We start from the raw sequence: 26,320 nt of genomic DNA on the forward strand, positions 1-26,320 counted from the left end.
AAAAAAAAAAAAGAAAACTTCCAGTGTCTCCCTCCTGGAGAAAAGAAATCTAAAAAAATCTAGAAGAAAAACTAGGCAGAAGCTAATTCTGCCTTTGCAGTTCACCTTTAAAAAAAAAGGCATGGATGCTTAATGATGTTTAATGTTTATGATGTTTAATATAATGTTTATGATGTTTAATATACATTCTTAATTAAATGTAAATATGTCTGAAATAATAATTGGATTGGAAGGGTACCTGGAATAGTATTAAGAGAGTTCATTAGTTGTTCAACTTCAGAGAAATCTATGACTCTCTCTTCAAATTCTGGCATCACTGAAAGCTCTAAATTCACTTCTTTCTTTAAGAATTCTTCCAGTCTATAATTGTAAGGAGAAAAAAGAAATGCCTAATTGAAAGTACCATACCACTGGAGGTACATTTCTGTGACACTCATGTTAAGAACATGCAAGGAACAGCAAACTGTAAAATAATAGTTATTTCCTTAAAGCAGTGTTTCTGTAGGTGTGCAAAGCTCAGCCTCCCCGTGCCCTATGCTTGGCAGGTACATGTCCATCAGCTCAGCACTCCAAGCTGCTGAACGCAAGCAGGGATGGATCCCGGTGGGAACAGCGGCCCACGCTGAGCGGCCGAGGGACGTTCCCAAGTGCCTCTCTGTGGGAAGCGAATTGGTAGCTTGGTATTTAGAGCTGGTGACACTGCTATGTGCTCAAGGCCTCAAAGTTTTAGGTATTGTGACATCTGAAGCAGAGGTGCATCTCTTCTGCGTGTTTTCATAATAGATGTTAGTGAATTAAGATGCATATTTTCTGCAATTTATTTAGTGTGCCTTAAAATCTCTTCCAATTGCTCCAAGATCTTTCACTATCTGTTTTGAGAAATCATAGCCTGACTTCTAGCCCTCTATATTAATGCATTATTTTTGAGTGTTAAACTTTTTAAAGCAACTTATCCTGCAGCAGTTTAAACCAGACAGACTAAAGACCGTAAGAGCTCTAGTAGCATCAGTCACATTTATGTATCTGAATGAAATTTAGAACATGCAGATGTCTCCAGTCATAGTGTCAGATAATGAGCAGAAATGCAATAAAAATTCCAGACTCTGATACTACCTGTCAACCATGGTTACTGCTGCCTGTAGGAGACAGAGAGAGAGGGTTAAAGACAGAAAGGATCCATTTCTTGCATTAGTCCAARGGCAGACTAGAACTTGCTGTGGACCTGTCTTATCTGAACTTGTCTCAAATGCAGCCTTCAGAACCCGCTAATTGAATCTCTAAAATAAAGTCCTGCCCAACTGCCTGTTCAAATCACCAGCCCTTGTGGATGAGCAGCTGGGTAACACGCAAGATCAAGCAGAGACTGCCCATCTAGACGCTAGACTATTCCTCTCCTCAAGCGTGCAAACTGTCAGCAGACCCTTCACAAAAAAAAACCAGCAATATTTGGGGAAAATATCTTGGTGAGCAGATAGAGGGCATTTGTTCTGAGGACAGAGTCACAGTTCCTGGAAAAACCTAAGCAGTCAGGCAAAGAGCTCCTCGTAATTAGACCTATTTACTTCTTGGTGCTACCTGGGCAGAGGAGCCTCAGACCTCTGAAAAGGTTGAAATAGTGATTCCTCGGATGATATAAAACTGCTGAAGAGCTAAGGAGAAAATAAGATTCTTCCCAGGGATGCAGAAAAGGTCAACACATGAAAGGAGCTCAACAGGCTGGACTGAAACACCAATCTGATCCATTGCAGCAAGCTGGAGGTATTAGAGGAGAGTTGTTCAGGTATTGCAGCAAGCTGGAGGTATAGAGGAGAGTTAAAAAATTGGTTTAGCTGTGCTATAGAAATGCTTCCACCCACCCAAGTCACAGAACAGCTCAGATGAGAATGATCATTCATTAGCTGTGAAAATTCTGGTTATTTTTTTCCAATTATTTTTCTACCTGCCAAAGAAAGATTGCTTCTCGAGATCTCTTTGGCAGTGGGATTCATCCATCACTTTGCAGGAACTCTTAATGTATTTAGTTTGGAGCCTCCTGTTTAGCTGAACTTTCCAACAAAATGAGCAAGAAAAAGAAATATTTTTCAAAGCAGTTGCCTTGGTCTGCCCTGCTGTGAGCCCCGAATACAGCGAGAGAGCTGAGGCTGTGAGAGGCAGTGACCATTGCTAGATGCTTCCAGAGCTTCCTGAGGTAAGCTTTTCAGAGTAACATCTCTCTGAACTCCAAAGAGACCATAAATCATTGAGTTATACAAGTAGGAAACTTCTGCTGCTCCGCTGTGTTGCACCACAAAGTCAGTGCCACCACGTCAAGCCCCTGAAGCAGCGACAGCACCTTGACCCCTGGCTCCTCGAATGCTCTATGGTAATAAAGTCACTTGGGACGTCCCAGCTGGGACTACCTGTAAACAGCAAAGATCATCTGCCAGGTTAAATTCTTTACCTTTATAAAATCAGCTTTGTCTTTTTCCAGGTACAGCTCCTGGGTTGTGTCTGTCAGCTCCTTGCAGGTGTCGAGATGTTCCCCGCAGGTGACCAGCTGCCCATATAAAGCTTCCAGCTTCTTTCTCTTCTCTTCTGCCAGCGCTTCCACCTGCTCTTCGTATTTCTGGGCGAGCACTTGCACTGCATCGTTGTAATGCACCTCAAAGTTGTGTTCCTGGCGCCCAAAGTTCTCCTGCAAGGCATTTGGGGATTGATCCTTGCTGCTTAGGCCTGACCCACAGCTCAGCCAGAGAGTCGGACCTGCTAAAAATTCTCCTTGCCAAGGAGGCAATGCCAGTCCATAGAAATTGTAAATGGAAATTGTGATTTGACTAATTTGCATGTTTAGGGGTTTATTCAAATCCTTCACCCCCACCGAGGCATGACAGAATTTTGGATTTGTTTCTGGATATAACAACAGCATCAGAAATGATAATAAAAACAATGATGCAGGGCAACAACCTCCAACCTAAGCCCCAGGAGCACAACGAGAGATGCATTCTAGCCGTAATCTCTCAAGTGTTTCCACCACAGCCAAGCACATCCTTCCACTAGAGAAACCATGGCAACCCAGTGGGATCCATGGATTTGCTCTTGGGGAGCTGAGCAGCTAATGCCTATATCCTTACTCGCTGKTGGAGAAACCATTAGGAGGGAAGATTTAAGGAGCAAGCAAAGCTTCATTGCCAGCAGCTGCCCCCCGCTCAGGCACTGATGTCCCTCTGTGCCACATGCAGCAGCAAAAGGACAGGAGGTGCCTTGAGTTACTGCTTCAACTCAACCTGCTGCCAGCTGGGCCCCTGCCCCTGGGGCCAAGTTGACATCAGCCGAGCGAGCGGGAGCACAACCCTTTCCATGCTGTGTTCTGTCCAACATCCAATGCGCCCTGTCCGAGGGCTGGGCTGCACYTGGCCCTCCTGCAGAACGTACACGGCGSGTGCCCTGCACACGGGTCCCCAGCYATTTGCATACAGCGTGGGGATCACTTAGTTCTGAATGCGAGTGTCTGTGGAAATGTTTAAAGCGGTTTTATTAATCCACTTAAAAAATTCATTAGCATGATTATTTCTGAGTACCTCAGCCTAGGCAAACCCCAAGATAAATCTGGGCTTTATTATTTTAATTACCTTGTTAATAAATGAGCATTGTGATTCTGCCACAGCAGCTTTGAACGCAACACCACAGACTTAGCCCATGAAGAAATGTCTTACCTCTACAGTGATGAAGATTTCTTCCAAGTGACTGGCAAAGTTTTCCGTCTGAGCAATCTGCTCTTCCAATTTGCACATGTTTTTATGAATCTCCTCCTAACAAACACAACATGGTTCTCAATATGAACAGTGTTTTATGGGCACACAGAACAAGAGGGTCACACTTGCATCATTCTTACCCTCTCGCTTTCCACAGCAGTGTCGAGCTGAACCACCTCATGATCYTTGTGCTCCCCAAACAGTTTGTCAAAAGCTCGGATTGGAATCTTGCAGGTGGAGCAAAAAACATCAGCTGCTTCCTCCTCCTCACTGACTGCCTGGCTGCTCCGCTCCTCCGACACGCCACAGCTGCTGAGCGCCTCTCTGGAGCACACGTGGCTCTGAGCCTCATCTTCCTCTCCTGATTTGTTCTGATCTTCTTCTTGAGAAGCCTCATGAAGAAACTCCTGCGGCATTATGCTCTGACTTTGAGCTGGAGAGCTGCTTTCTGATACATTATATAAAGAGCCTTGTGATGCTGCTTTTCCAGTGTGAGAGAGTGGCTGTTTGCTCTCCACCGTCCCCAGATGTCCTCCAAGGAGCTCAAGCTCTTTTTCTCTGTCCTCATCAAGTCCATACATCTTGGCCAGCTCCTCAACCTCCTTTCCCAAGTCATATCCGGCTTCTTGTGTGCTCTGCATTTTTTTGCTGCTCAGTGCAGATTCYTCTCTAAAATCCTCCGGAGATCTGTCTCCTTGACCATCTGGCTCTTCAGGGAAGATGTCAAACCTCTCACTTGATCCATAAAGATCCATGTGATAAAATACCAAGCCTTCAGTCTCAGGCTCACTAGATTCTGGAACCAGTGGAGAAGCTGGACAATCAGGCAACCGATCCCTAGTTTCATGCTCTTGTATATTGCCAGATCTGGATGACATTAGTATCCTCAATGAGGCTTTTGAGATGATGCTCTCAATCCTGTAAAAGAAAGATCTTTAGCTACGTTATTAAATAGCAACCATGAGGTTTTTGGCTTAAAAATAACATCAGGAAACAGTTTGGCTGAGGACTGCTCACAACCTGCAGGTAGGCACGGCATGGTAAAGCTTGTAGTTTCATTTCCTAGATGGATGTGTTTTTTTTTTCTCACTGCTGCGGACAGTGAGAAAGTTGCTTCTACCTGTGTGTCTTGTTTTCCGAGTAGTTGATCTAAAGTTCCCATGTCTGGTTTGCACGTAAGGCAGAATTGGAGTAGACTGGTTTGAAACCAGTCACGCTTCAGCTACTGCCAGGGGCTGCTTCTGAACTGCTGGTCAGGCATACTGTACAATGCTCTCTTATGACTGCTGATGTCATATAACACGCAAGAAAGTGTGCTTGAAAAATCCATTTCAAATTGTTGTTCAAAGTTTCCTTCCATTGATTCACTCTCCAGGCCTTAGGTCCCTTCTATAAAACAGGGATAAATACTGCTGTCTGGAGGTCCTCAAGTGCTGTGATATATTTTATTTTATTTTATTTTATTTTATTTTATTTTATTTTATTTTATTTTATTTTATTTTATTTTATTTTATTTTATTTTATTTTATTTTACTCATAAATGAAGCTCTCAAAAAAAGATGGGGAAATTTGTGATGATTTCCATGGTAAAAAGCACAGTCATTAGGAAGCTGGCAGGTCATTGACCCCTGAAAAAAAGAGATGTCCGGTCTGACCTGGAGCTTGTTGTGCCTTTCTCTGTCCTGTGCCAGGTAGGAGGTGTGAATCTAATATGTGGATGTGAAACACAAGCCAGTATTATAAAGCAGATACATGTGGCACAACATTAAAGGTACAAAGGCAATGTGAATTCTGTCATTTTCTATTTCTGAAAGCTTGCTTTGAAGCCTTAATAATGTTCTGGTAGCATTTTTCAACAGTTGATGCAGTTTGTGATAATAAAAGGAGATTTTTTTTCTCCATGACACTTCTGTTAAATTCTTACATGCTCAGCCCTGTGTACATCTGGAAACATACATATGCATGGAAAACCCCAGCACCTTCACAGATGCTGAGAATGAGGTAAAATATAAYGTACTGCAGTACATTATATACATTATATATATGTGTATATTATATATATGTGTACTGCAGATCCCCTGCACTGTCAGCATGCACCTGTCCACTGCCAGGACCTCCAGCTGCCCCTTGCAGACTCCCCAGACCCACATCTTCCAACCAGCCTTCTCCTACTATCAGCACCCAGAACGATGCCAGGACAGGGGCACCGTGTGGTGCTCCATCACAGCCACGGGGTCTGCACAGCCCTCTGCAATACACCGCCCCTAAAAGATCACGGCCACAAAACTATTCAGATCCATTTCCCCACTAGTTTTTCTACTATAGTCAAGAGAGTTTATGGAAAGATTTAAGCTTCGTTCAGAATATTAATGAAACTCAAGTTACGTCTAGTSCTAACTCAATAAAGCATATGAAACTTTAAAACCACTTTTTCATGGAAAAAAAAAACCCAAGTCATTAAAGTTATCAGTGCTTTTGCAGAAGCTCCCACATAAGTTTTGGGTTCAAACTATTTCTTATGCTTCCTGTAGTTTCCCAGACTTTCTAGCACTTCAAATTTATTTCATCAATATTTTACAAATATTCCTGAGAATTGCTTGTCTAATAAAGTCAACACAGTGACTCATTAGAAAGCAATCCCTGGAACTAATGAAAAATACTGAGAATCTTCGAAATCTCCATATTTGTATCAATGATTGAAAACAGCCCAGCCTGCTGGATCTATAAAAAAATACACACCAAAGTTCATCATTCTCTTCTGGCACTACAGACATAAAAATACACTCTACAGCTAACAACATCATACTATAGACAAGCATACTAAAGTTAGGCAGAAACACTATTTATGCTAACGTGGTAAAATAAATCATGCAAATTCTACCATATTAAACAGAGAAAAGGTCTTGAAGCATACCAGGAAATGTCGTCTGGCTCCTGAAAAGATTTTTTCCCCCATAATTATAACAATAAGGCTTGCTTTACAGGCTACTACTAACTAGGAAAGTGAATTAACTAGTATTTTTCCTACCAAAATGAAATTAAATTACATAAATTCAAATAAGCATAATTAAGCTTGTCTGGAACCCTGCTGCCTAAATATGATTTTCAGATGATGCGTTTGCTCAGTTTGCAGACACAGATACAGTTACAGGGAAGAATGTTTAAGTCCGTGACCACTATCGCAAACATACAGCCAAGAAGTGATACAACCTAAAAACTTGCCTTCTATCTTAAGACGTCATAAATCCTTTCGATAGCTTGGGTGGCATCAAACTTCAAATTTATTTTGCCTAGTAAAAAATAATTCACGTGAAGGCAATTCCCTGCCACTTTCCTGTGACTGCCTGGGAAGACTTTACTGCAGTAACCCTAGACTGCCTCTCTGCTCAGATCGGGACGTGCCAGCAATGAGCCACGGAGCAAATATAGCTGTGCCCTGGCTGTCCTTCAGCTGCCTGATACTTGAGTGTCACCAGGATGAATGTCAGACCCTCAAAAAAGCTTATGAATGTTCTGTGTGATTCCTGGACTTGAAGTACTGGGAACATTTATACAGAGCACTCCTTAAAAACAGAGCACTCCCTCACTTTCTGAGCGGCTATTAATAAATCCTGTGGAGATTTCAGTCACTGACTCTAGACATGTTTTCTGTGGGTGAGTATCTAGTGTCTGAGATATGGAATGTGGATCCTGTGCAAACTAACTCAAATGGATTAAACACACACAAACAGCAACACTAAAAATCAAATGTCAGTACGTGTCCTTTTCTTTATGAAAGGTTAATGGCAAAGTCTTTCTCCTTCTTAAGCAAACAGCAGGTTTATTACTGGAGTTGGTTGGAATTAAGATCAGACTCTAGAAAAATGCTAGCAAAAACCATAACGGCGTACACACTTGTTCCATATATACATACCTCCCTGCATGTATATGTYAGGCCTCATAGATAGCTTATTATAATGAAGAAAGTGGCTAATGGCTCAGCAAGAGGAGAGTTTTCATAGGAACACATGGCTTCATTCTATGCTCAGTAGCAGATCACCTGGTAAAAAAAATATAGGCCATATATTACCATAGATTGTTGTGATTACCATAGCACTTGAGCTCTCTATATCCACTTAAATCCAGCTGTTATCCAGCAGACATAATCCTCCACTTGTAAACTAGCTCCTGAGCTAATCTTGTGGGTAGGATATTTTTAAACCCATCTGAGAACATTGCATTATATGTATATGTGCCTGTATGTACACACATTGACCTTTGGAAGGGGAGTGCAATGAGCAAGGCTTATTGCCTCTTGACAGAGCTCATCAATGGGATTTCYGCACATTTTTAGCAACCCAACTGTTTGCTCTTTCAGTAATTCGGAATTAGTCACTGACGTAACCACATTTGTATTAGTGCTGGCAGCACCTCCAGCATTTATGGGCTGAGGGCCGAAACGTTTCAGCGTTAACGTTGCCGATGTCAGATTTTACTGGTGTTCAAGGGSCGGCCGCCACGGCACGGCCGCGGCCTCTGCCTCGGCCATGGCACAGCTGCCTATGGCCTTTCCCCACTCTCCGCGTTGTTTCACGCGGTTTCACGCAGCGAGGCCGCCCCCTCGCCCCGCCGCGCGCCGCTCCTCGACATTTCTCCGTTTTTTGCACTTTTCCCCCCGTTTCGCTGTGTGAGGGCCGGGCGCCCCGCCCGCCGCCGCCCCCTCCGCCGCGCTGGCCCCGCCCCCTCCCCGCGCCGGGGCCAATGAGAGCCGCGAGCCGCCGTGACGCGGCGAGGCCCCGCGCCGGCCGCGGCCGCCCGGTTTCAGTTTCGCTGCGCGGCGCCGCCGCCATCGCCGTCACCGTCGCCGTGATGGAGGCGCAGCCCGACAGCCTGGAGGGCTGGGTGGCCGTGCGCGACGCCGCCTTCTCCGAGCCGCGCCCGCCGCGCCTGCGCTTCCTGGCGGCCTGGAACGACGCGGAGGGCAAGTTCGCCCTCACGTGCCACGGCCCCGCGGCGGGCGAGGCGGCGGCGGCGGCCCCGGCGGGGCGGCAGAGCTGGGCCGCGCTCTTCTCGGCGCAGGCGCTGCTGGGCGTGCACGCGCAGCTGGCGGCCGTGTGCCCGCGCCTCGAGCCCGCCTTTCCCGCGCTGCCCGCCGCGCTGCGCCGCGCCCGCCCCAGCGGCCTGTGGGCCGCGCTGGCGGCGGCTGAGGCGGCGCCCGGCGAGGCCGAGCTGCGCGAGCTGTGCGGGCGGCTGGAGCGCTACCTGCGCGGCGCGCTCGAGCTCTGCGGCGCCCGCGTGCTGCTCGACGCGCTCTTCGGCGCCGACCACGACGACGGCTACTACGAGAGCCCGCAGGAGCTGCGCGGCCGGGCCCTGCGCGGCCACCTGGCGCGCGCCCAGGAGGCGCTGCGGAGGGTAGGGCCCCGCCGCCCCGCGGCCTCCCGCCCGCGGTGCCCCCGCTTGCAGGCGCTGCYGCGGCCGCTGCGCTCGGGCGGGGAGCGGCGGGACCCCCGTGCGCCGTGAGCGCAACGCGGAGGGGCGCGCGCTGCCCCTGCGCTAACACCTGGGCTGACACACTGCCCGCAGCGCTGCCGGCAGGTCCAGGAGTGGAACGATCCACTGCTGCAGTGCATCCTTCACTGAAGGAAGAGGCAGTGGAATGAGTCTTSTGATTCGTTTCATTTCAGCCTAGCAGTGGCTGAATGAGCCACTTCATTCAGCCCAGACACTCTACAAGCCTGTACCGAATAGGTGATGTCAGAAAAATGAGGGTCTTTTTTTTTTTTTTTTCAAACTATACAGTTTTGACCTGACAAATSCATAGTCAAGGTCTGTCTTAGTGTAAGTTCCTGCTTGCTCTGTGTGGCTCTTTTCCTTGTTCTGCGTGCTCTGGTTTAAGGAAGGTAACTAGTGTGTTAGGACATTGTCTTGTTAATGTCAGACTTATGAGATTAGAGGCCACTAGAGCTGTTGATGCTAAACCTTTTTTCCTCTCCCTGGAAGAGAGTCATTTTATGAAAATGTTCCTGCTTTGGCAAGAAATTGAGGCAGTTTTGGCTTTAGCCAAGTGTTTTCTGTTTCACTGCCTAGCAGCCATAATGTGGTTTCCATTTCTTYTCAGATTTTAAAGAATTAAGTTTGCATGCCCAGTTTTGTATATAAAAATTACACTATCTGTGACTGTAACTGTCCATGGTCCCGTTGGAAATTAATTCCAGCCCTTTTGCTCCTTTGCAAGCAGTGCGGAAGAGTAAATTCCAGTGTGGCACTTTGGGATTTGATGGTCAAGTATAACTTGGCCAATTATCTTATACCAACTTTGTTAGCTATGCCTAAGGATGCTTTAAACAGTACACTTGTATTTCTGGGCCTCACAAGGACAAAAATTCATTATATGCAGTATAGACCAGGTTATCCAAGACTCTCAGAGAAAAGGCAGAAACGAAACCTGTATCTTCTGCCTTCAAACTAACCTTAAATATCGCTTTTTATCTGTTTCTTCCTCAGATACGTCATCCTCTGGGGTAAATGACTAGAGATAAAAGGCGATGCATTTGTAAGAGTGCAGAAGTTAGCTATACAGGATAGAGGAGAGGGGCAATATGTAGATATGTCTTTTTGTGTGTGTATTTGCTGAAATATAACAGTCCTGAAAATGCAAGAGCCACCACCACCAGAGTCATTCTGGCTAATGGTGAACTGGAGTTCTGTTAAAAGAATAGCAAACTATGTGAATCCAAAGATTTTCCAGAAAAAAATATACCAAATTTATCATGAGTAGACTGATTTCACAAGGGCGTTCCCTCTCCCCGGCACAACCATCCTGCCGTGGTGGAGAGCACGAGAAGGGCAAAGCGTGTGAGTGGGTTGTGTGGCTTTGCCCATGCAGAAACCAGACTGCTGCCTTGCTGCCACTGGTGCCTGAGCTGCCCTGGGCTCCTTTGTTGGCCCCAGGGGTTCCCTGTCCCATTCATGCCCAGACCAGGGAGAGGATGGGCGGGCAGTGGCCTAGCACCAGCTCCACTGCCCTTCCTGGGGGATGCTCCGGCTGGGAACACTGCTAGCGCCGTGGAAGCCAGGCTTAGCTGGCAGGAGCCACCAGTCGATTTTGTTGCTTTTCAGTTGCAACATAAGGAGGCCTATGTCCCTAACTGTTCCTTTTCCTGATTGTCACATTACCAAGCACCTTCTCTTCCCTCCCTCCTTCCCTTAAGGAGCTTACCTGTAGTTCCTCAGCTGCCTGTGTCCTGGACATAGTCCTGGCATCATGGTCTCTCTTACCTGCTGGCAAAGAAAAATCGTTGAAGCTTTGATTTATGCTAAATAAACATTGAAGGAGAGTTTCCAAATTCATTTCTCATCCTAGTGGCCAATGAATACCTTAGAGCACTGAACTAATAGATGGATATTCCCTAGAAGTAGTACAGCTTAGAAAGAGAAATATTTCTACGACTGACATTAGAATAAACTGTTATGAAAATAATACATAATAATGCATAATGAAATATTACAAATAATAGTATTATAAACAAACGTTTAGAGACCTTAACTTCAGGGCATATAGGGGATTGAAATCTGGTTCTGAATTTTTGTTTCTAGATGGAAGTCTGATTTTTTTTCCATGCTTGAAATCAGAAATTCTGGATCCAGAAACTTATGTCATTTAGTAGCCATGAAAGAGATCCAAGGGCCAGTTTCAGAATGCCTCACTTGTCCTTACAGCCTGCAGACTTCCCCTGCGAGCCAGCTGTGGTTGTGCAAAGTCATCTGTGAGCAGCTGCTATGGGCATGTTTGCTGTGGAAGGCCCTGGGCTTGATTGCCCTTGCAGTCCCCTGATGCAGTGTGCAGCAATTAGTGCCCTTAGGACAACATTGCTAATGGGTTTTCCTGCTGGGGTGGGTTGCTGAGCACACAGAGCAGCTCTCTGCGTGACAGGAGGTCTCAGCTCTTCCTCTTGTGATGAGTGACAGGGTCTTTGGATCAAAACTCCTTGGCATGCGCAAATGCAGCGCGCAGCCAAATGAGGCCCACCTGTATCCTTGTAGGTTCTGCAGCAGCATAAAAGTGCTGACACGATGGTGGCGCTGATGAAGGTTTATGAAGAAGAGGATGAAACTTACCAGGACTTGGTTACCATGGCAACGCAGTTCTACCAGTTTTTACTGCAGCCGTTCAGAGACATGCGCGAGTTGGCTACCGTGTGCAAGCTGGAGCTCCTGGTAGGTCTGTCCTTACGGGTGAGAGGCCRAGTTATGCAGTGGGACATCAGCAGCTCTTGAAGCAGTTTGGCTTCCAAATCGTTTCATTATCCTTGGGCTCCCCGGTTCTGCTTTCACCTACTTCCCTTTTCTTGCCAAGCCTCCAGATGTGGCTGGGAAGTTCGGAGTTAGAGCAAATTGCTCCAGGAGGATCTGATGATCCATGGTACTGGCTTAAATAGTTTTGCATCTGTAAGCCCAGCCAGCTTCCCACCAGTGTCCTGCCTCCCTCCACTGGGAAGTGTATAAAGAAAAAAGAAAAGCCTAAACTTCTCATATCCATGGACTTCTGTCTGGTAGGCTCAATTTACAGAGATCTGAGTAACCTCTGATGAGCCATTCACAATGGGATTAGTCTGGGACTCTGGGAATGCCATCCCACAGGATGGCCATCCCTCAGGAGTGCCGATGGAGCAGTTAACTGAGCCCTGCTAGTAGCGCAGGCAGAGGTAGTCCTGCCACACAGGGCAGTTTTGTGTTGCTGAGCCTGCTAGAAGTACAAGCTATACACATCACTGGCGAGTTTTGTTCATTTTCTTCTACATGAATCTTAAACTGGAAGCACTCAAACTGAAGGAGAGTTAGGATGCCCCTTGAAAAGACAGCCCTTTGCTATTTTAATTCTCTTAACTCTTCTGCTAAAATTATAGCAAGCTGCTAATATTACCAAAAAGAGCAGAACAACTGCAAGTTAAGACTCTGATAGTTTTAGATACAGAAAGGCTAAATCTGTATTGAAAATTAAGTGAAAACTGGAATAGATCAAATACACTGTTTTTTTTTTGTTTGTTTTCTTGTGTATACATAAGGAAGTTTAGACTCATTTTTAAAAGTATTTCATTAAAAAAAGATAAATTCAATACTAAGTCTTATACCCACATACCCTCTTATCAATTTTCTGTGGGCTTGAAGGTATTATACTTCTCTATATCCCTGCTCCTGTGTGAAAGAACTGCCAAACAGGAGGACCTGCCAGGAATGTGCTGTCAACACATGGGGGAAAAATAGAAGAGAACATTGCATGTAGAAGAGTGTGTCTGAGTTACTTTTAGTAACAACTAGAAACATTTCAGATGGACGTGATATTTAAGAGGARGTTTTACAAATACTTTAAGAAATAAAGCAAACATTGAAAGTCATGACAGGTTCTGCCTTACCCTGGAGAAAGGGGTGAATGTTGGTCTGGGCAGCAACTTGCTTTGGGAAGGGGAAGGTCAAGTTTGCCACGAAGTTCTGCCTTGCTGCAGCATCTCTTGGGATAGCATGATGTGGGCTGTACTGCTGTGTTAGGCAGTTGATAATTAAGAATTTTGTCTCCTTGCAGAAGTCTTTGCAGTWTGATAAGCTGGGGCCCAAAAGAATAGCAGCTTTGCAGAAAGATGCTGAGGAATGGACTAAGCGGGCGGARGATGCTGTGTGCTCCATTCAGGAGCTCACAGTGAACTACTTCAAGGAAACTGTAAAGGCCCTGACAGGTAATTGCAGTGAGATAATACAAAAGGTTGTGATTCACACTTGTCTTTAAGGCTAGAAAGCTGTTTTTATCACCTTTGCTGTTCCGTCTTTGTAAAAGCTGAGGTTAGGATGGGTGTTGAACTTAAGTAATGAGTATTTTGTGCAAATGAGTATATGCACCTAGACTTTGATCTTCAACCAATTTGRTTTATAATTTGCATTGGTTTATGCAGAGATGGCATCAGGAAGGCCCGAGAATTACAGCTGCAAACCTCTAAACAAAAAGCATGCATGATTTTAGCATTTACTGTGAAAGTGCTAAGGATTTCAGTATGTTGGCTAAATACATTGCTGTGTAATTGTATATGTACTTTTACATGGTAAAGTATTTGACTTCCATTTATAAAGTCATAAATTCAGTCTTATAATTTCAAAAGTTTCAGAAATTGTTTAATCACATTAGGCTTTTTAGTACTGCAGCTTTAGTAGGAACACAAGGGTTATGAGGATAGTGCATTTTTCATATCTTACTAGAATGTTTTAATCTGCAGCAATGCACAAGCAGATGGAACAAGATAAGAAAAGATTTGGTCAAGCTACCTGGGCATCAGCTTTGCCAAGACTAGAAAACCTGAAGTATATSTTAGCTAAAGAAACGCTTCAGCATCTGCGGGCAAGGGAGTTGTGCCTGAAGCAGAAGCAAGCTGGCATTGAGAAAAACGTAAGGTCCCTGCAAAGCATGCGCATGCTTTCTGTCACAGGTTGGTGAGGGGCTGATCAACACCCACTGGAAAGGCATGGGGAGACTTTTAAAGTCCTTAACTATGAAACTGGACTCACAAAGCGCACACGTTCTGTAAGATGTTTAGCACTGAGTTGTAGAGCTTACCTGACTAAGTATGACTGCTTTTAAAAAGCAACAACAAAATATTAGTGTGTGCTGACAGTTTTTGAAAAACAAATAAATCAATTTTTAATTGTACAAGCAAACAGAAAGCTTGAAGTAATTGTTTTTCAGCAGTTTGAAATTGCAGAAAAATTCATATCTTGCATTTTTTTAAATTACTCCTGCACACATGAGAAAACTTAGGATAAATATTTTTACAGTTCAGGTGCTATGTTAGCATTTATGGTATTAACCTTTAAAGCATTTATGGTATTAACCTTTAAAGCTATTAGTTGTTGGAAGATAAGACTGAGATACTATTTTCAGGGAACACTGTGAAATAAAGATATATACTTGATACTCTGATCATTTCTACTCGATGCCGTATAACTGCTGCTAGGAGCCCCTGGTGCTAATGCACTGTGCTATAAGATAAGCAAGTAAGATAGCAGCTTACTGATGKCTTTCTCTCTCTAAAACTTACAAAAGCCTGATGCAGAGGTTAAGGGAGGAGGTGCACAAGACAGGTGGTGCCCACCTTGTAGTTTGCTGCTGGCAAAGAAAAAGGGAGAAGTCCTGCTTCTGGATGTATTTTCCCAGTGTTTCTAGCTCTTGCTCTTGTCAGCCTCTCCCTGAGCTGTAAGCAAGCAAGCTCTCAGTCAGCAGGCAGGATATGAACCCAGTTTGTGCAGGTTGGTGAGCTGAACTGGCGGAGCAGAGTCCTGTGAGCAGCACAGAGTCTGCAGGAAGGTGGGCTGAGAGGCAGGGAGAGAGGAAGACTCATCCTTCCTTTGAGGGTGCGCTGCTGCTTGTGTGTATTTTGCTATGTATGTTTTGTATGTAAATTTTCTCTTTGAACCTTTAAAGATGAAGAACCTCGATGAACGAGAAGAGAACCTAACTGTAGCAGAGGAGCTGGAAATGGAGTATTATGAAACCCAACTGGAATTATATAATGTACAGCTTGAGGTATTGAAACACGAAGAGATGCTTCTTGTTGTACAATTGGAAACCTTAAGGAGACAGATTAAAGGTCAGAATCAATAAGTATTTAAGCACGTCAAACACAGCAGTGATGTAGCCATCTCTGTTTTTGTATTAAGAAATAGATATTACGGTCCTTGATACTAGAAGGTTTCGTTGGAAAACATTGGTGTTGGGACAGCAGCTGATATTTTGTCTTCTTAAAGTAACTTGATGAAAGAGAAGGCCAAAAAGAAAAAGGCCAAAAAGAAAAAAAGAAAAGCCAAAAAGAAAAAAAGAAAAGCCAAAAAGAAAAAAAGCCTCACTAGTGACTCTTGACAGCAGTTGTACATGTGTGCTCACACTGCTTTGACTCAATGGATAATTCTACTTCAGAGGTGCCTATTGCTTTTACATTAGCTATGTATAGAAGCTGAAGTTTCCTTCAGGGAAGCTGTTGAAAGGTGAAAGGTTTTGTCTTCATCACAACACTTATGTAATTTAATATGTAAAAATTGCAAAATACATTTTCTTAATGACAAAAAGAGATGATTTTTAGCTGCATACTACTTTGAATACTAATGTATTCCAGTTTAACTGTCCCTTCTTAACATATTTATGACAAAATTAGGCAGCACTCTTGTGCTTATTTGTGCTTTATGATTTCTCTATTACTGTGTAGTGATCATTGCTTCTGTTTATTGCATAATTTAAACCTGCTAAGTAGGATAATAAACCATGCAGTGCTGATCAGAACAGTCTTCAGTTTTCCAGGAAAGCTCTAGTCAGTGAAGGCAGGAGTTCAAACAGTACAGAGAGACATTCGAAAGAGGAAGCTAAATAACAGAAAATGTGAACAGCCTAAATTTGATCCTGCAGAGCATCCCTGGGCATAGCATTATATGTGTATGTAAGACTTTGAAGGACTAAGCTTGACTCTGAGGTATTACGCTTTCTGATAAGTAACTCACTGCCTGCAGTAGCTTTTCAAATGTCATAACTGCTTGAAATGTTTAAAGAACTGTAGCATTTTTTTTAATGCCAAATGCCTTTTTAGAGAAACAGGATGAAGTTGTTTACTATGATACATGTGAAAATCCTGAGGAGCTCAAGGCCATGGAGCAGACAATGGGACAACATTGTGCTAACTCGTCAGAGATGACAAAGCTGAAGCGGAAGACCAAGCAGTTGGAGACAAAGCGGGGCACTGTGTGTGCGAGGAGAGCCTACCTCAGGAACAAGAAAGTAAATGCAGACCTGCAAGGGTGCAGCTTCTTGCCAGGGAGCAGCTGCTTCACAAATTACAGGGATGAACAGAAGGCAGCCAGGGAGGCTTTGGGTGGACATACAAGATCATGCACGACTAGGTGCCAGCACCTAGAAAACAGAAAGAGGGGCAGGGSGATTATTAAGCTGGCCTTATGCTTTACTGTGTGATGCAAATGGCTCTCTCATGTATTAAGGAAGCACAGACTTACCTTAGTGACCTGGGGATTGTTTCTCTATCTGCTAAACCTCCCAGAGAGCCCTGCTGTAGCCAGCTGGAGCTTTGTCCTGGCAGCCTGCTCTAGAGCAGCTGCAGCACAGGGGAAAACCTGGCCTGCAGTGAAGGAAACTGCAGTGACAGAACAGCACACACTGTGATACTTGTTTTACCCTTGAATGGAAGAGGAAGAAAAAAAATTAACTGCTGCAGTTCTCTCCAGCCTCTCAGTTCTGTGCAAGGGATTTTTTTTTTCTTTGCTTCCCATTTGGAGTAGAATATTAGGAATAAAAGAATGAGATCATGGATGATTCTTATGGACTTTCTCAGTGAGCTGTGCTTGCCTTAACACCTATGCAGTGTTGCTGAGCCTGAGAGCAGAGTTTAAGCCAATTGTGTCTGACCTTTTACTCCTCCTAGTCCAGACAAAATGGGAGTCTCATTGGAAATGTTTCGTGAACAGTTAATGTCTCCCACAATTGCTTTCTCAGCATAAACTTCCTCTGCTTACGTTTTCATGCACTTAATTGCTGTCTATTAGTTATATAATACTAAGGCCACATGACAGATAATTTGCAAATGCTTACCCAGCTGTGTGGCTAATCCCCCTCTGCACTGTGACAAGTGACTCCCAGAGAAAATACTGAAACCTGCAACTTACGAGGCCCTCTTGGTCATTCTGAAGTGACTTTTGCCCATGCGGTAATGGCACAGACTGCCACACATTGTAAGTATGAATTAACTAAGGATTTCATGAATTCTGCTGTTTCACCAGGATCAATGTGAAGCAAGCCATCGGCAGAGACTGCAACAGGCACAGGAGAGCAAGAAACACTTCCAGCAGCACCACAGCATACAGATCGTGAGTAGTGAATAGCAGCCTTGCAGAATCTGGCAGCTTTTTTCGTGTACAAATGCTCACTTACGTATGTAACACAAATGTCCTTGCAGAAGAGAGACAAGCAAAAAGAGGAAGAGAAGAAGAAAAAAGCTTGGATAAGCCAAGAACGTAAGAAAACACTGGAGAGGCTGCGAGCATTCCGGGAGGTAGGTGCTGTGAGTTACAGTAATCCTACGTGGTGTCAACACAGGGAGTCGGAAAGTAGCTGTAGATGCCGTGTGAGCACAGTCCAGAATCAGAGGATAGCATTTGAGTAGCCTAAAACAGGATTGTGTGCAATGAGTGAAAGGAGTCCTCTAAGGAAAGAGCTTCCAGGTACAGAGCCTGTTGAAAAGAGCAGAAGTGTGGAAATCACTTTCAAAGATATACCATGATACTCCTTTAACCCTGCTCGGTATTGAATTTTCTGTGTGGGTGAGTAGTACAAGTCTGTGCTCTGCAACTTTTCTTCTCTTTGGGGATGCTCTTTCTGCAAGTCCAATGGCAAAGTGACCTCCTGCCTTCCCTTTTGTTTTTCAGAAATGCCCAGCTCACATTGTGCTGAAAACATCTCCTCCCCAGCCTCTCAGTCCCAGGATGCCACAAAGCATCACCCAGCAGGCTGCGATACTGTCCCCTCCACCTTCATCAAGAGTGAGGCCAGAAATGGAGCAGCCACTGAGCATTCAGTTAGCAGAAGAAGACAACACTGTAAATTTTCATCAGAACACCTCAGCAGATATCCCTGTCCAGATTTTTGTGGCTGCTGGTGACTCAAAGCAACAAAACCACAGTGAGGGGCTGATGGACTCTCCATCCTCACCACCATCACCTCCTCCTCTACCTCCTATACCTCCTGTAGCCCTTCCTTCTCCACCTCCTCCTCCACCTCCTCCTCCTCCACCTCTACCTCTCCACTTCAAGACACCATCAGGAATAGAGGATAAGCCACTTCCCCTTAGTGTGGAAGTCCCTGTAATGCACATACAGGCTGACTCTTCCAGGATATCTGCAAATAACTGCATAGGTAAATGAGCTCACATCAGTTGGTGTTTTTCTTTCTTCCCTATTTTGCATTTTTAATTCTCCCTGTAGTTCTGGACATAAACATCTTTTTACAGTCTTGCTGAAAAGAATGAAACTTAGAAAGCATGGTATGAAAGACCACATAAAATAGCACTGACCGCCAGTCAAGATGCTAAATAAATAACAATGATTTGGGTATCCAGTTTGATACCCATCACAGGACTCTAACTTTTAGTGTGAGTAACTCAATATGTTTTGAGAAACACCGTTGAGTTGGACATCCAGGTCTACAGTTAAACTGTTCTTAATCACAGCATTGATAGTTCTGTGGAGATTATATTTCTCATGATATCAGAAATGCCACAACTTTAGCAAAGGGGAAGGTGGCAGAGTGATTCCAAGAAGCTGGGATTTAGTCATATTATCTGATAAGAAACAACCTCTATTTCCATTTTTTTTTCCACAATTTTTCCACTTTTGAACAGAATGTGGCATTTTGTTTGAGTTTTAATCATGTCAGGAGTACAGCTGTGAGTATATTTGTGTTTGCATTAAGGTTATTATTGAGTGTTTACATACCAAAGAGCTGCCAGTTTGGGCAGTGCACACTTAGAAGGTGAACACAGTCTGTGTCCATCTAGAATTTGCCTAGTTTCTAAATAAAGTTCATTCAGAATTCAAACAGGATTTGAAAGGCAGCTGGATAGCTTTGGTACACATGCATTGCTGGGGCAAAAATTCTGCTCTGCTACACCTCTGCTTTGTTAGCCAGATCATGGAAGTGTAACTGAAGGCTGAACTCTGCAATTGAAACACAGCAGTTTGGATGAGAATAGMGCTCAGCAATTTCCCAAGCCTGCACTGGTTATATCCTGCTAACAGGCTTATTTTTATCTCTAAAGCAAGCAAATATTCTGACTATGGCATGAAGATTGATCTAAGTGGGAAGGCAGCAATTTTTCCTTGTCAATTTTCAAAGTAGAGCTTATGTTAGAGTGAAGCAGGTCTTTATATGTATGGCACATTTCTTTCCCTTTTTTTACGCTCTTCAACTCGGCAGTTGAGAGGCAAAGCACAGGCAGAAATACCCAGAAAAGTTCTTATTTTCAGTTCTTGCAAGGATGGTGAAGGAGAAGCAGCGGCAGGAGATGCTTCAGGCTTTCATGACAAACTGCTGGGCATCCAGTAGATAAGTCCAGCCTGTGGGGTAACTACTGCAGATAACTCATGAGAAGCTTTGATTAGCAGCAGGAGCTGTGCACTAGGATGGTGTGATTGCTACCAGAACAGCCCTGTTTGTAGCTGATACTTGTTGTCATTCACAGCAAACCCTGATGCCCTGATGTCTTTTAGTTATGTTTGGATAAGGAAAATACTTTTTTCTTCTTTTTTTTTTCTTCATTCCTTTCTTTATTGTAGGGATCCAATTGGTTATTTATACTTCTCTTTACCAAGAAAACCACCTGTTATTTTCTATAATAATAATAAAACATTGCCATAGGAACTTGCTGATACAGCGTCATAAAGAGGTTATTTCCAACACAGGAGTTACTTGTGTCTTTGCACCTGAAAAGTAAGAGAGGTTCATATTCAGGTGCTTAAAAATATTTCCTCTAACGTATCATCATACTTGCTAAGTAGAACTACTTTTATTAATTGTATTAACTTGTCTTTGTTTTTATTGGTTTCTGGTAACAGCATTGGTCTCTGGTAACAGCAGCACATTTGATTAATACACTTAGTAGCTGCTTACTAGAAAGCTTTTTAAGACTAGTGTGCAGATGTGTCCTCAGTAGGCTTCTCAGTTTCTGAAGGCACCACAGGATTTATAAGAATGTTGTAATTTCACTGTTTGGTGTTCATCACAATCCTCTCTGCGCTGCCCATGACAAAAATGCATCTCTCTGAGAGGCACAGATGGSCTAGACCCCTGGCTGGAGGAGTTGCTGTGGTTTGATGCCCAGAGAAGCCATATTCCCTGTCTGACAGTCTGAAATTAGCAACAAAGTCCCCCAAAAGGAATAAAACACAAATTACAATGTGTACTAAGAGATCAAGGAGAAGCTCTCTCAATACGCTCTCTTCTATGGKCTGAAGTTTAGAAACATACACCTGATACTTAAATTAGGTTGTAAAATGTGCATTATTTTTTAAGTCTGTACAGGAAAGACCTGCCTGCTTACCTGCTTATGGCCTGACCTAGCTCCCACTGATTTCAGTGGTGCAGTTTCAGGCCTTTCTACCCAAATAACTTCATTTTTCTCTTTGTTGAGCAAAAATGCAATTGACAGTCTCAGCAGGCAACTGAGAGAACTAGAAGGGCTGGTGAATTGTTTCTAATATAGAATAAAAGACATTTTTTGGTTCAGTAATATTTTTTTGAAAGCACATAAAGCCATAATGAAAAAGAAGCATCCTCCTTTGTGTATAATTTCTTTTTTAGTGCACAAATTGTAATGATAAAGAGGGACTGGATTCTCAAAATCAGGTATAAAAGCTTTAACTCTTCGGTTTCAAAACTGGCACTGCAAAAGCTGCAAGAGTTTGTGCCGGAACAGTTCGTTACCTTTGCTGAAGACAGGAAAAGATGAAGGGAAGAACTGTCAACACATGTATGGAGTTTGATACCTCCATGAAGGATTGTTTGTTCTTTCTTCCGTTAACAACTGACTTTTCCCTGCAGGATCCATGGATGAGGTGTTGGCTTCTCTGAAGCATGGCGAGGGTGTCCTCCGCAGAGCGGCACTGCCAGATCCCTTCACCRCTGTGAAAGATGACATCCTCTCCGCCATAAGGCGAGGGGTTAAACTAAGAAAAGTGAATCAAAAAGTGAATACTGAGAAAAATATCAGTAAAGGATCCAGTAATGAGCTGGAGAGAAGCATTAAGGCAGCCATCCAGAGAATTAAGAGAGTGTCTGCTGATTCTGAAGAAGAGGAAAACAATGATCAGAACAGTGGGGAATGGGACGGATAACCCAGTAACAGATGAACTGCCTGGAACACAGCGCCTATCTCACTTTGCACATTGCCTGAGTGTGTGAGTGTGTGTATGTGTTTGTCACAGTCCAAAAATCTCTTACATGGTAAGTGTCCTGTTGACTCTCTACAGGAGCTATGGATTCCTGTTTTTGCATGGGCAATCATACCCAAAGATGCTGCCATTAACAGGCAATTCTGCCTCAGCTGTGCAGATTACAGAGTCCTCACTGTGTCTGAAGACAACGAGAACACTGAATTGAAACATACATTACTTTGGTTGTTACTACACAGTAGATAYGAGTATTGCAACAGAAATAAGAAGACAGAAGACAAAAAAGAAACAGAAATAATAAGAGTGAGAAGGTAACTAAAGACCTGCTTTGTGAATGAAAAGCTTAACCAAAGCAGTAGTGGTAAAAGCAGAAATCTTAGTGTAATTTGAAAGCTCTCATCACTACCTCCTCTSTCCAGCACTTCCTCTAATATCCTGCTTCTTTCTACAGCTTGCTCTGAAATAACTGCTTGGATGCTGCATTTGTCACGATATAAAATGAGTACTTTGAAAGGGACTGGCAATGCCCAAGGGGAAAACTAATAGCAAGTTGGAAATAAATGCTGCTCTATTACTCACTGAAAAGTTTGCTTTTTAGATGGAAGTTTGGAGTATTTTTAAAAGGCAAGTAACTTTCACATGTCCAATTCTAGTTACCTATTGGCATAAAAGAAAGTGCCAAACTATTGTATGTATTGCCTTCTGTGATCTAGCCCTGTAATATGGAGCTGTGTTTCTCCACTGAGGAGATCAGTACACACTTATGCCTGTTCTCATGAATTTGTGTCCTCTGAAAGCACCTTATAAAATGGCAGTTCTTTACACTGTGCCCAGAATCTAACTAATTTAAAATTCAACTATATTACATATGTAGACTGTTTCTATTTTGGGTAAATAGTGGAATAAATGATTTAAAACTTTCTGAGTTTATTTTTGACCCTTAATAAAAATATATCCATCAGAAGTGGATTTGGTGTACTCTGATTTTAAGAAGTTTTTGCCCACTATTYGCTAACTGTGCACTCCTTTAGAGAATTCAGTGTCCTTACTGTGTGTAATGGTTGTGAAAGGTTATTTGACAAGAAACGTGGAAGTGTAATACTTCAATTCCAAGTAGGCAGGAGTGGGCCTGGTGCAAGAGCCTCAGTGGCTGTTGGGAATACCTCTATGGGAATAGTCTGCCCTGACTGTCCAGCTGGTGATGGTGAGCTGTTTACAGGGAAAACTACAGCTTCCCAGCATTAAAGAGTTAATTTACAGACCTGCTGGATAGCGCATTCATGATTTTTTTTTTTAAATCAGTTTATGTAAATCAGTATCAACGTGGCTTGTGATCTCTTTGACTAGACGTGGGCAGAGCAGACATTAGCTGGCAGTATTTTTAGGGAGACTTAAAGTTAATATATTCAAAGATGGCTTGGTCTGACTAAGAGAATTTCCCTTTGAAATCCCAGTGCTTTGATCACAGCAAGGAGAGAATCGCAACCGCTTTATCTGCCCGTTATGGATTTGTCAGTGTTTTTGTCAACATGCTTTTGGGGGGATTTATGAAGCTTTGCCATAAGCAAACCTACAGCTGATTCACAACCTGGATACAGATAATTTTATCTGCAAAATTATATTGAATCAAGTGAGTCAGCTCTGAGTGTGAATGCCCTGAGGTGAGCCTGCCATGGCTCTTACAGAGACTTAAGCATGTCACTTTACTCATGCATGTAGCCTTGCTGAGCAAAAAGAGCCTCTTCTAATGAACCTAATACTATTTTGCAGCTGATACAGACTTATGTAACTGTCAAGCACAGTGATAGCCYGTCCTCTGTACTGGCTCTTCGCAGCACTGGGGGACAGTCTGGGGCCAGGCCCAGGTCCCACAGCTGCCACCCAAGAGCTGTGTAAGTTGCTGRGCAAAAAGCCCACATTAATCCTGTGGTGAGACAAAGTGGAGGCTCCTTATCCAAGCTGGATCTTTGTAAACGCCTAGACACCTAGAGCTGGCCCTTGTCAGCACTGCACTGTGAAAGTGCTTCTCCTAGCAGCAACTTGCATTAAAAAAAAAAAAAAAACCAGTTCTTTTAACACTCACCTCCTCCCTAGGCTGCCCTGTTGTCAGATCCCCATAACTGCAAGCAGAACAAGAGGGTGTCCCAAACCTCATCATGCCTGAAAGCTGTTAAAAAAAAAAAAAAACCCTAAACTTCCACTCTTATAAATATATATAAATACATACAGATGTGTGTGTGTGTGTGTGTGTGTGTGTGTGTGTGTGTGTGTGTGTGTGTATATATATATATATATTATGTATATTATATCGTGTATATATTATATATATATGTGTATATATATAAATACATACATATTTTTATCTATATATAAGATGTATTTTATATAATATATAAATATATACATACAAATTCAACATTAGCATTATAGGACCCTCCTAGGTGCTTGGACAGGGCTCAGCACGAGGGACATGCAAGTCCCTTGCCCTTCGGTGCCGGCCTGGTGGGTCGGCAGAGACACTGCCCAGGCTGAAGCCTGGCTGCTTCAAAGAGCCCATGGAAACTGCTGGGCTCCGGGGACTACTGAGTCTGCTTGTGTTTAAGCTCATATTCATTAGGACTAGTCATTAAACACAAAAATTACTTCTGATTTTTTTTTTTTCAGTCCTGCGTCACAAACACTGGTAGATACTAGTGAAAAAAAAAGTTGGATTTTTTTTTTTTTTTTTTTTTTTTTTTTTTTTTTTAATGTGGAAAAAATGAACCAAACTCTTTTCTAATTGTCTAAACCTTCCTTTTTGCATCACAGGGAACATCTGCACAATGAGTCCCATAATCATATGATGCTGGCAAGAAAGAAGGCCACATCATTTCAATTAAACCCACAGCAGTGATATAAGGTGAATGGCATTGAAGGAGTATTTTAATAAATGCCACTGCAAACACTGGCAGCAAGCACAGGCTCAGAACAATACATGAAAAGATCCCTGGAGGGAAGACAAGCGAGAAAGTTTCCTAGAATGGTGTATTTTTTTCCTGTCGAGAAAGGTGTGTGATTTTCAATCTCAGCATGTCCTGCGAGGCAAAAGGAAGGGGATGCACAATTAAATCTGCTCAGGCAGCAGCAGCAGTAACAGCTCAGCTACTTGTGAAAACACTTTGTGAAAGAGGCTGAATTTAGCAAGCCATTGCTCTACCAGCAAGAACAGTGAACCACAAACTGCGCAGACCATGAATTTATCCCACTCTTCCACACGGTAATTCTCTGCAGTTTATCCCCACAGCACCAGGCTCCTTCCCTTTGGCAGCGAGTGTTCGGTGCCTCCCGTGTTTTAGCCAGGTGTGGAGATGTGGGGCACACACAAATCAATCTACCCCCAAATACAGGGCAGGCTGCTAGTAGCCAGGAAGAGACATACAGAGGGAATGTTATTGCCTGTCTGGCTACATCAGCTCAGATTTAGAACATGTCATTAGTCCAACACAATCTCCCATTTGCAATTCCCTTCTCTTCCCAGGCAGCAGGTATTTTGCATTCGTATCAGCCTCGTACCAGTGCATGGGGACGTCTATAAAACTGGGAGGCCGCTGCTCTCAGAGTGCCAAGCGCCGCCTCCCCGTGTGCTCCGCGTGGTGGTGGCCCGGGGGCACCCGCGGCGCCGGGGAGGTGGCAGTGCCAGCGGGGTGCCCGGACCGTGGGCAGCACAGCGCGAGGACATGGATGTTCCCCGCCCTGCACACAAGTTCTGATCCATCGTCACCAGCGAGTCGCCCTGTTGCCACAGCCCGTGTTGCTGTGCAGCAGCAACGGCAAAGGTGGCCGGGGCTCCGGCGCCTCCACCAGCCCTGGGGGAACCATCTGCTGCCGTCCCCACCACCAACATGGGCAGACATTTTAGCACAGAAATGCTGAAGCTGTGTGTGAACATGGACATGTGCGCGTGCCGAGCAATAAGGCTAATAAGTTAGTGCAAGGGCACATTACACTCGCAGAATTGCCTGTTCTGGGATTTATAGGAATTTATCACACTCATCATAGGGGACATTCAGGGMATAACAGCCTATCTTTACCTTTCCTTTTGTTCTCTAAAGAACAGCTAACTTCTTTAGCTCTAAAGAAGAGCTACATCTGTGATCTGCAAACATTGGCTGTATCCTGAAATTATCATAAAGTCATTTCAACCCGCTCCCGAAAAAAAAGAAAATATCTTCAGGGCTCATTGGAGTTCCTCTGTACGGAATCCTTAACCTTGAACACCCACTTCAGGATCCAAAAGTAAAAAACGTTTCAGAGCAAGGGACTGACATTAGAAATGCACCTATCACTGCTACATGCTAGCAGAATTTGAAAGACATAAATATTTGGTTTCTTTCCCAGAGTCTTTGTTCTTCAAAGAACTCCCTGGATCACATTTGAGCTCGTTCATCTGCAGGCTAATGATCACTGCAGCCCCAATCCAGAGAGAAATGAAAGCTGCAGCTGATGGCAAAAGCCTAAACTAAATAGTTTTGAAAACTAATACATTTCAATGTGACATGATAATGTAAAAAGATTGTTCGTCCTGGTGTTAYATATTATTCCCTGTACGTCTAAATTACCTTCAGCCAGTATACATTAAGCATAAT

The 26,320-nt window shown here is 43.7% G+C and overlaps 2 protein-coding genes across 2 annotated transcripts in view; one reads left to right on the forward strand and one right to left on the reverse strand.

Annotated features, from left to right (window-relative positions):
• The window catches only part of FSD2 (fibronectin type III and SPRY domain containing 2), a 17,123-nt gene extending 12,514 nt beyond the window's left edge, over positions 1–4,609 (reverse strand). Inside the window, exons 1-5 of the mRNA XM_026045750.1 lie at positions 3,872–4,609; positions 3,693–3,788; positions 2,441–2,674; positions 1,114–1,136; positions 239–360 (exon numbers count right to left, since the gene is read on the reverse strand). Of these exons, the coding sequence (XP_025901535.1) occupies positions 239–360; positions 1,114–1,136; positions 2,441–2,674; positions 3,693–3,788; positions 3,872–4,609 (1,213 nt within the window). The remainder of the gene's footprint in view (positions 1–238; positions 361–1,113; positions 1,137–2,440; positions 2,675–3,692; positions 3,789–3,871) is intronic.
• A 3,970-nt stretch (positions 4,610–8,579) lies between these two features.
• Positions 8,580–22,617, forward strand: WHAMM (WAS protein homolog associated with actin, golgi membranes and microtubules). Its single transcript, XM_026045763.1, has 10 exons — positions 8,580–9,125; positions 11,757–11,930; positions 13,294–13,444; positions 13,976–14,145; positions 15,178–15,343; positions 16,331–16,518; positions 17,532–17,618; positions 17,708–17,803; positions 18,177–18,663; positions 21,346–22,617. The coding sequence occupies exons 1-10, from the start codon at positions 8,580–8,582 to the stop codon at positions 21,636–21,638; spliced, it is 2,358 nt and encodes a 785-aa protein (XP_025901548.1). The 3' UTR covers positions 21,639–22,617.
• Positions 22,618–26,320: the final 3,703 nt, after the last annotated feature.

This window comes from Nothoprocta perdicaria, unplaced genomic scaffold, assembly GCF_003342845.1.
Source record: "Nothoprocta perdicaria isolate Ctin4 unplaced genomic scaffold, notPer1 scaffold_41, whole genome shotgun sequence".
In the NCBI taxonomy this organism is placed as follows: Eukaryota; Metazoa; Chordata; class Aves; order Tinamiformes; family Tinamidae; genus Nothoprocta; species Nothoprocta perdicaria.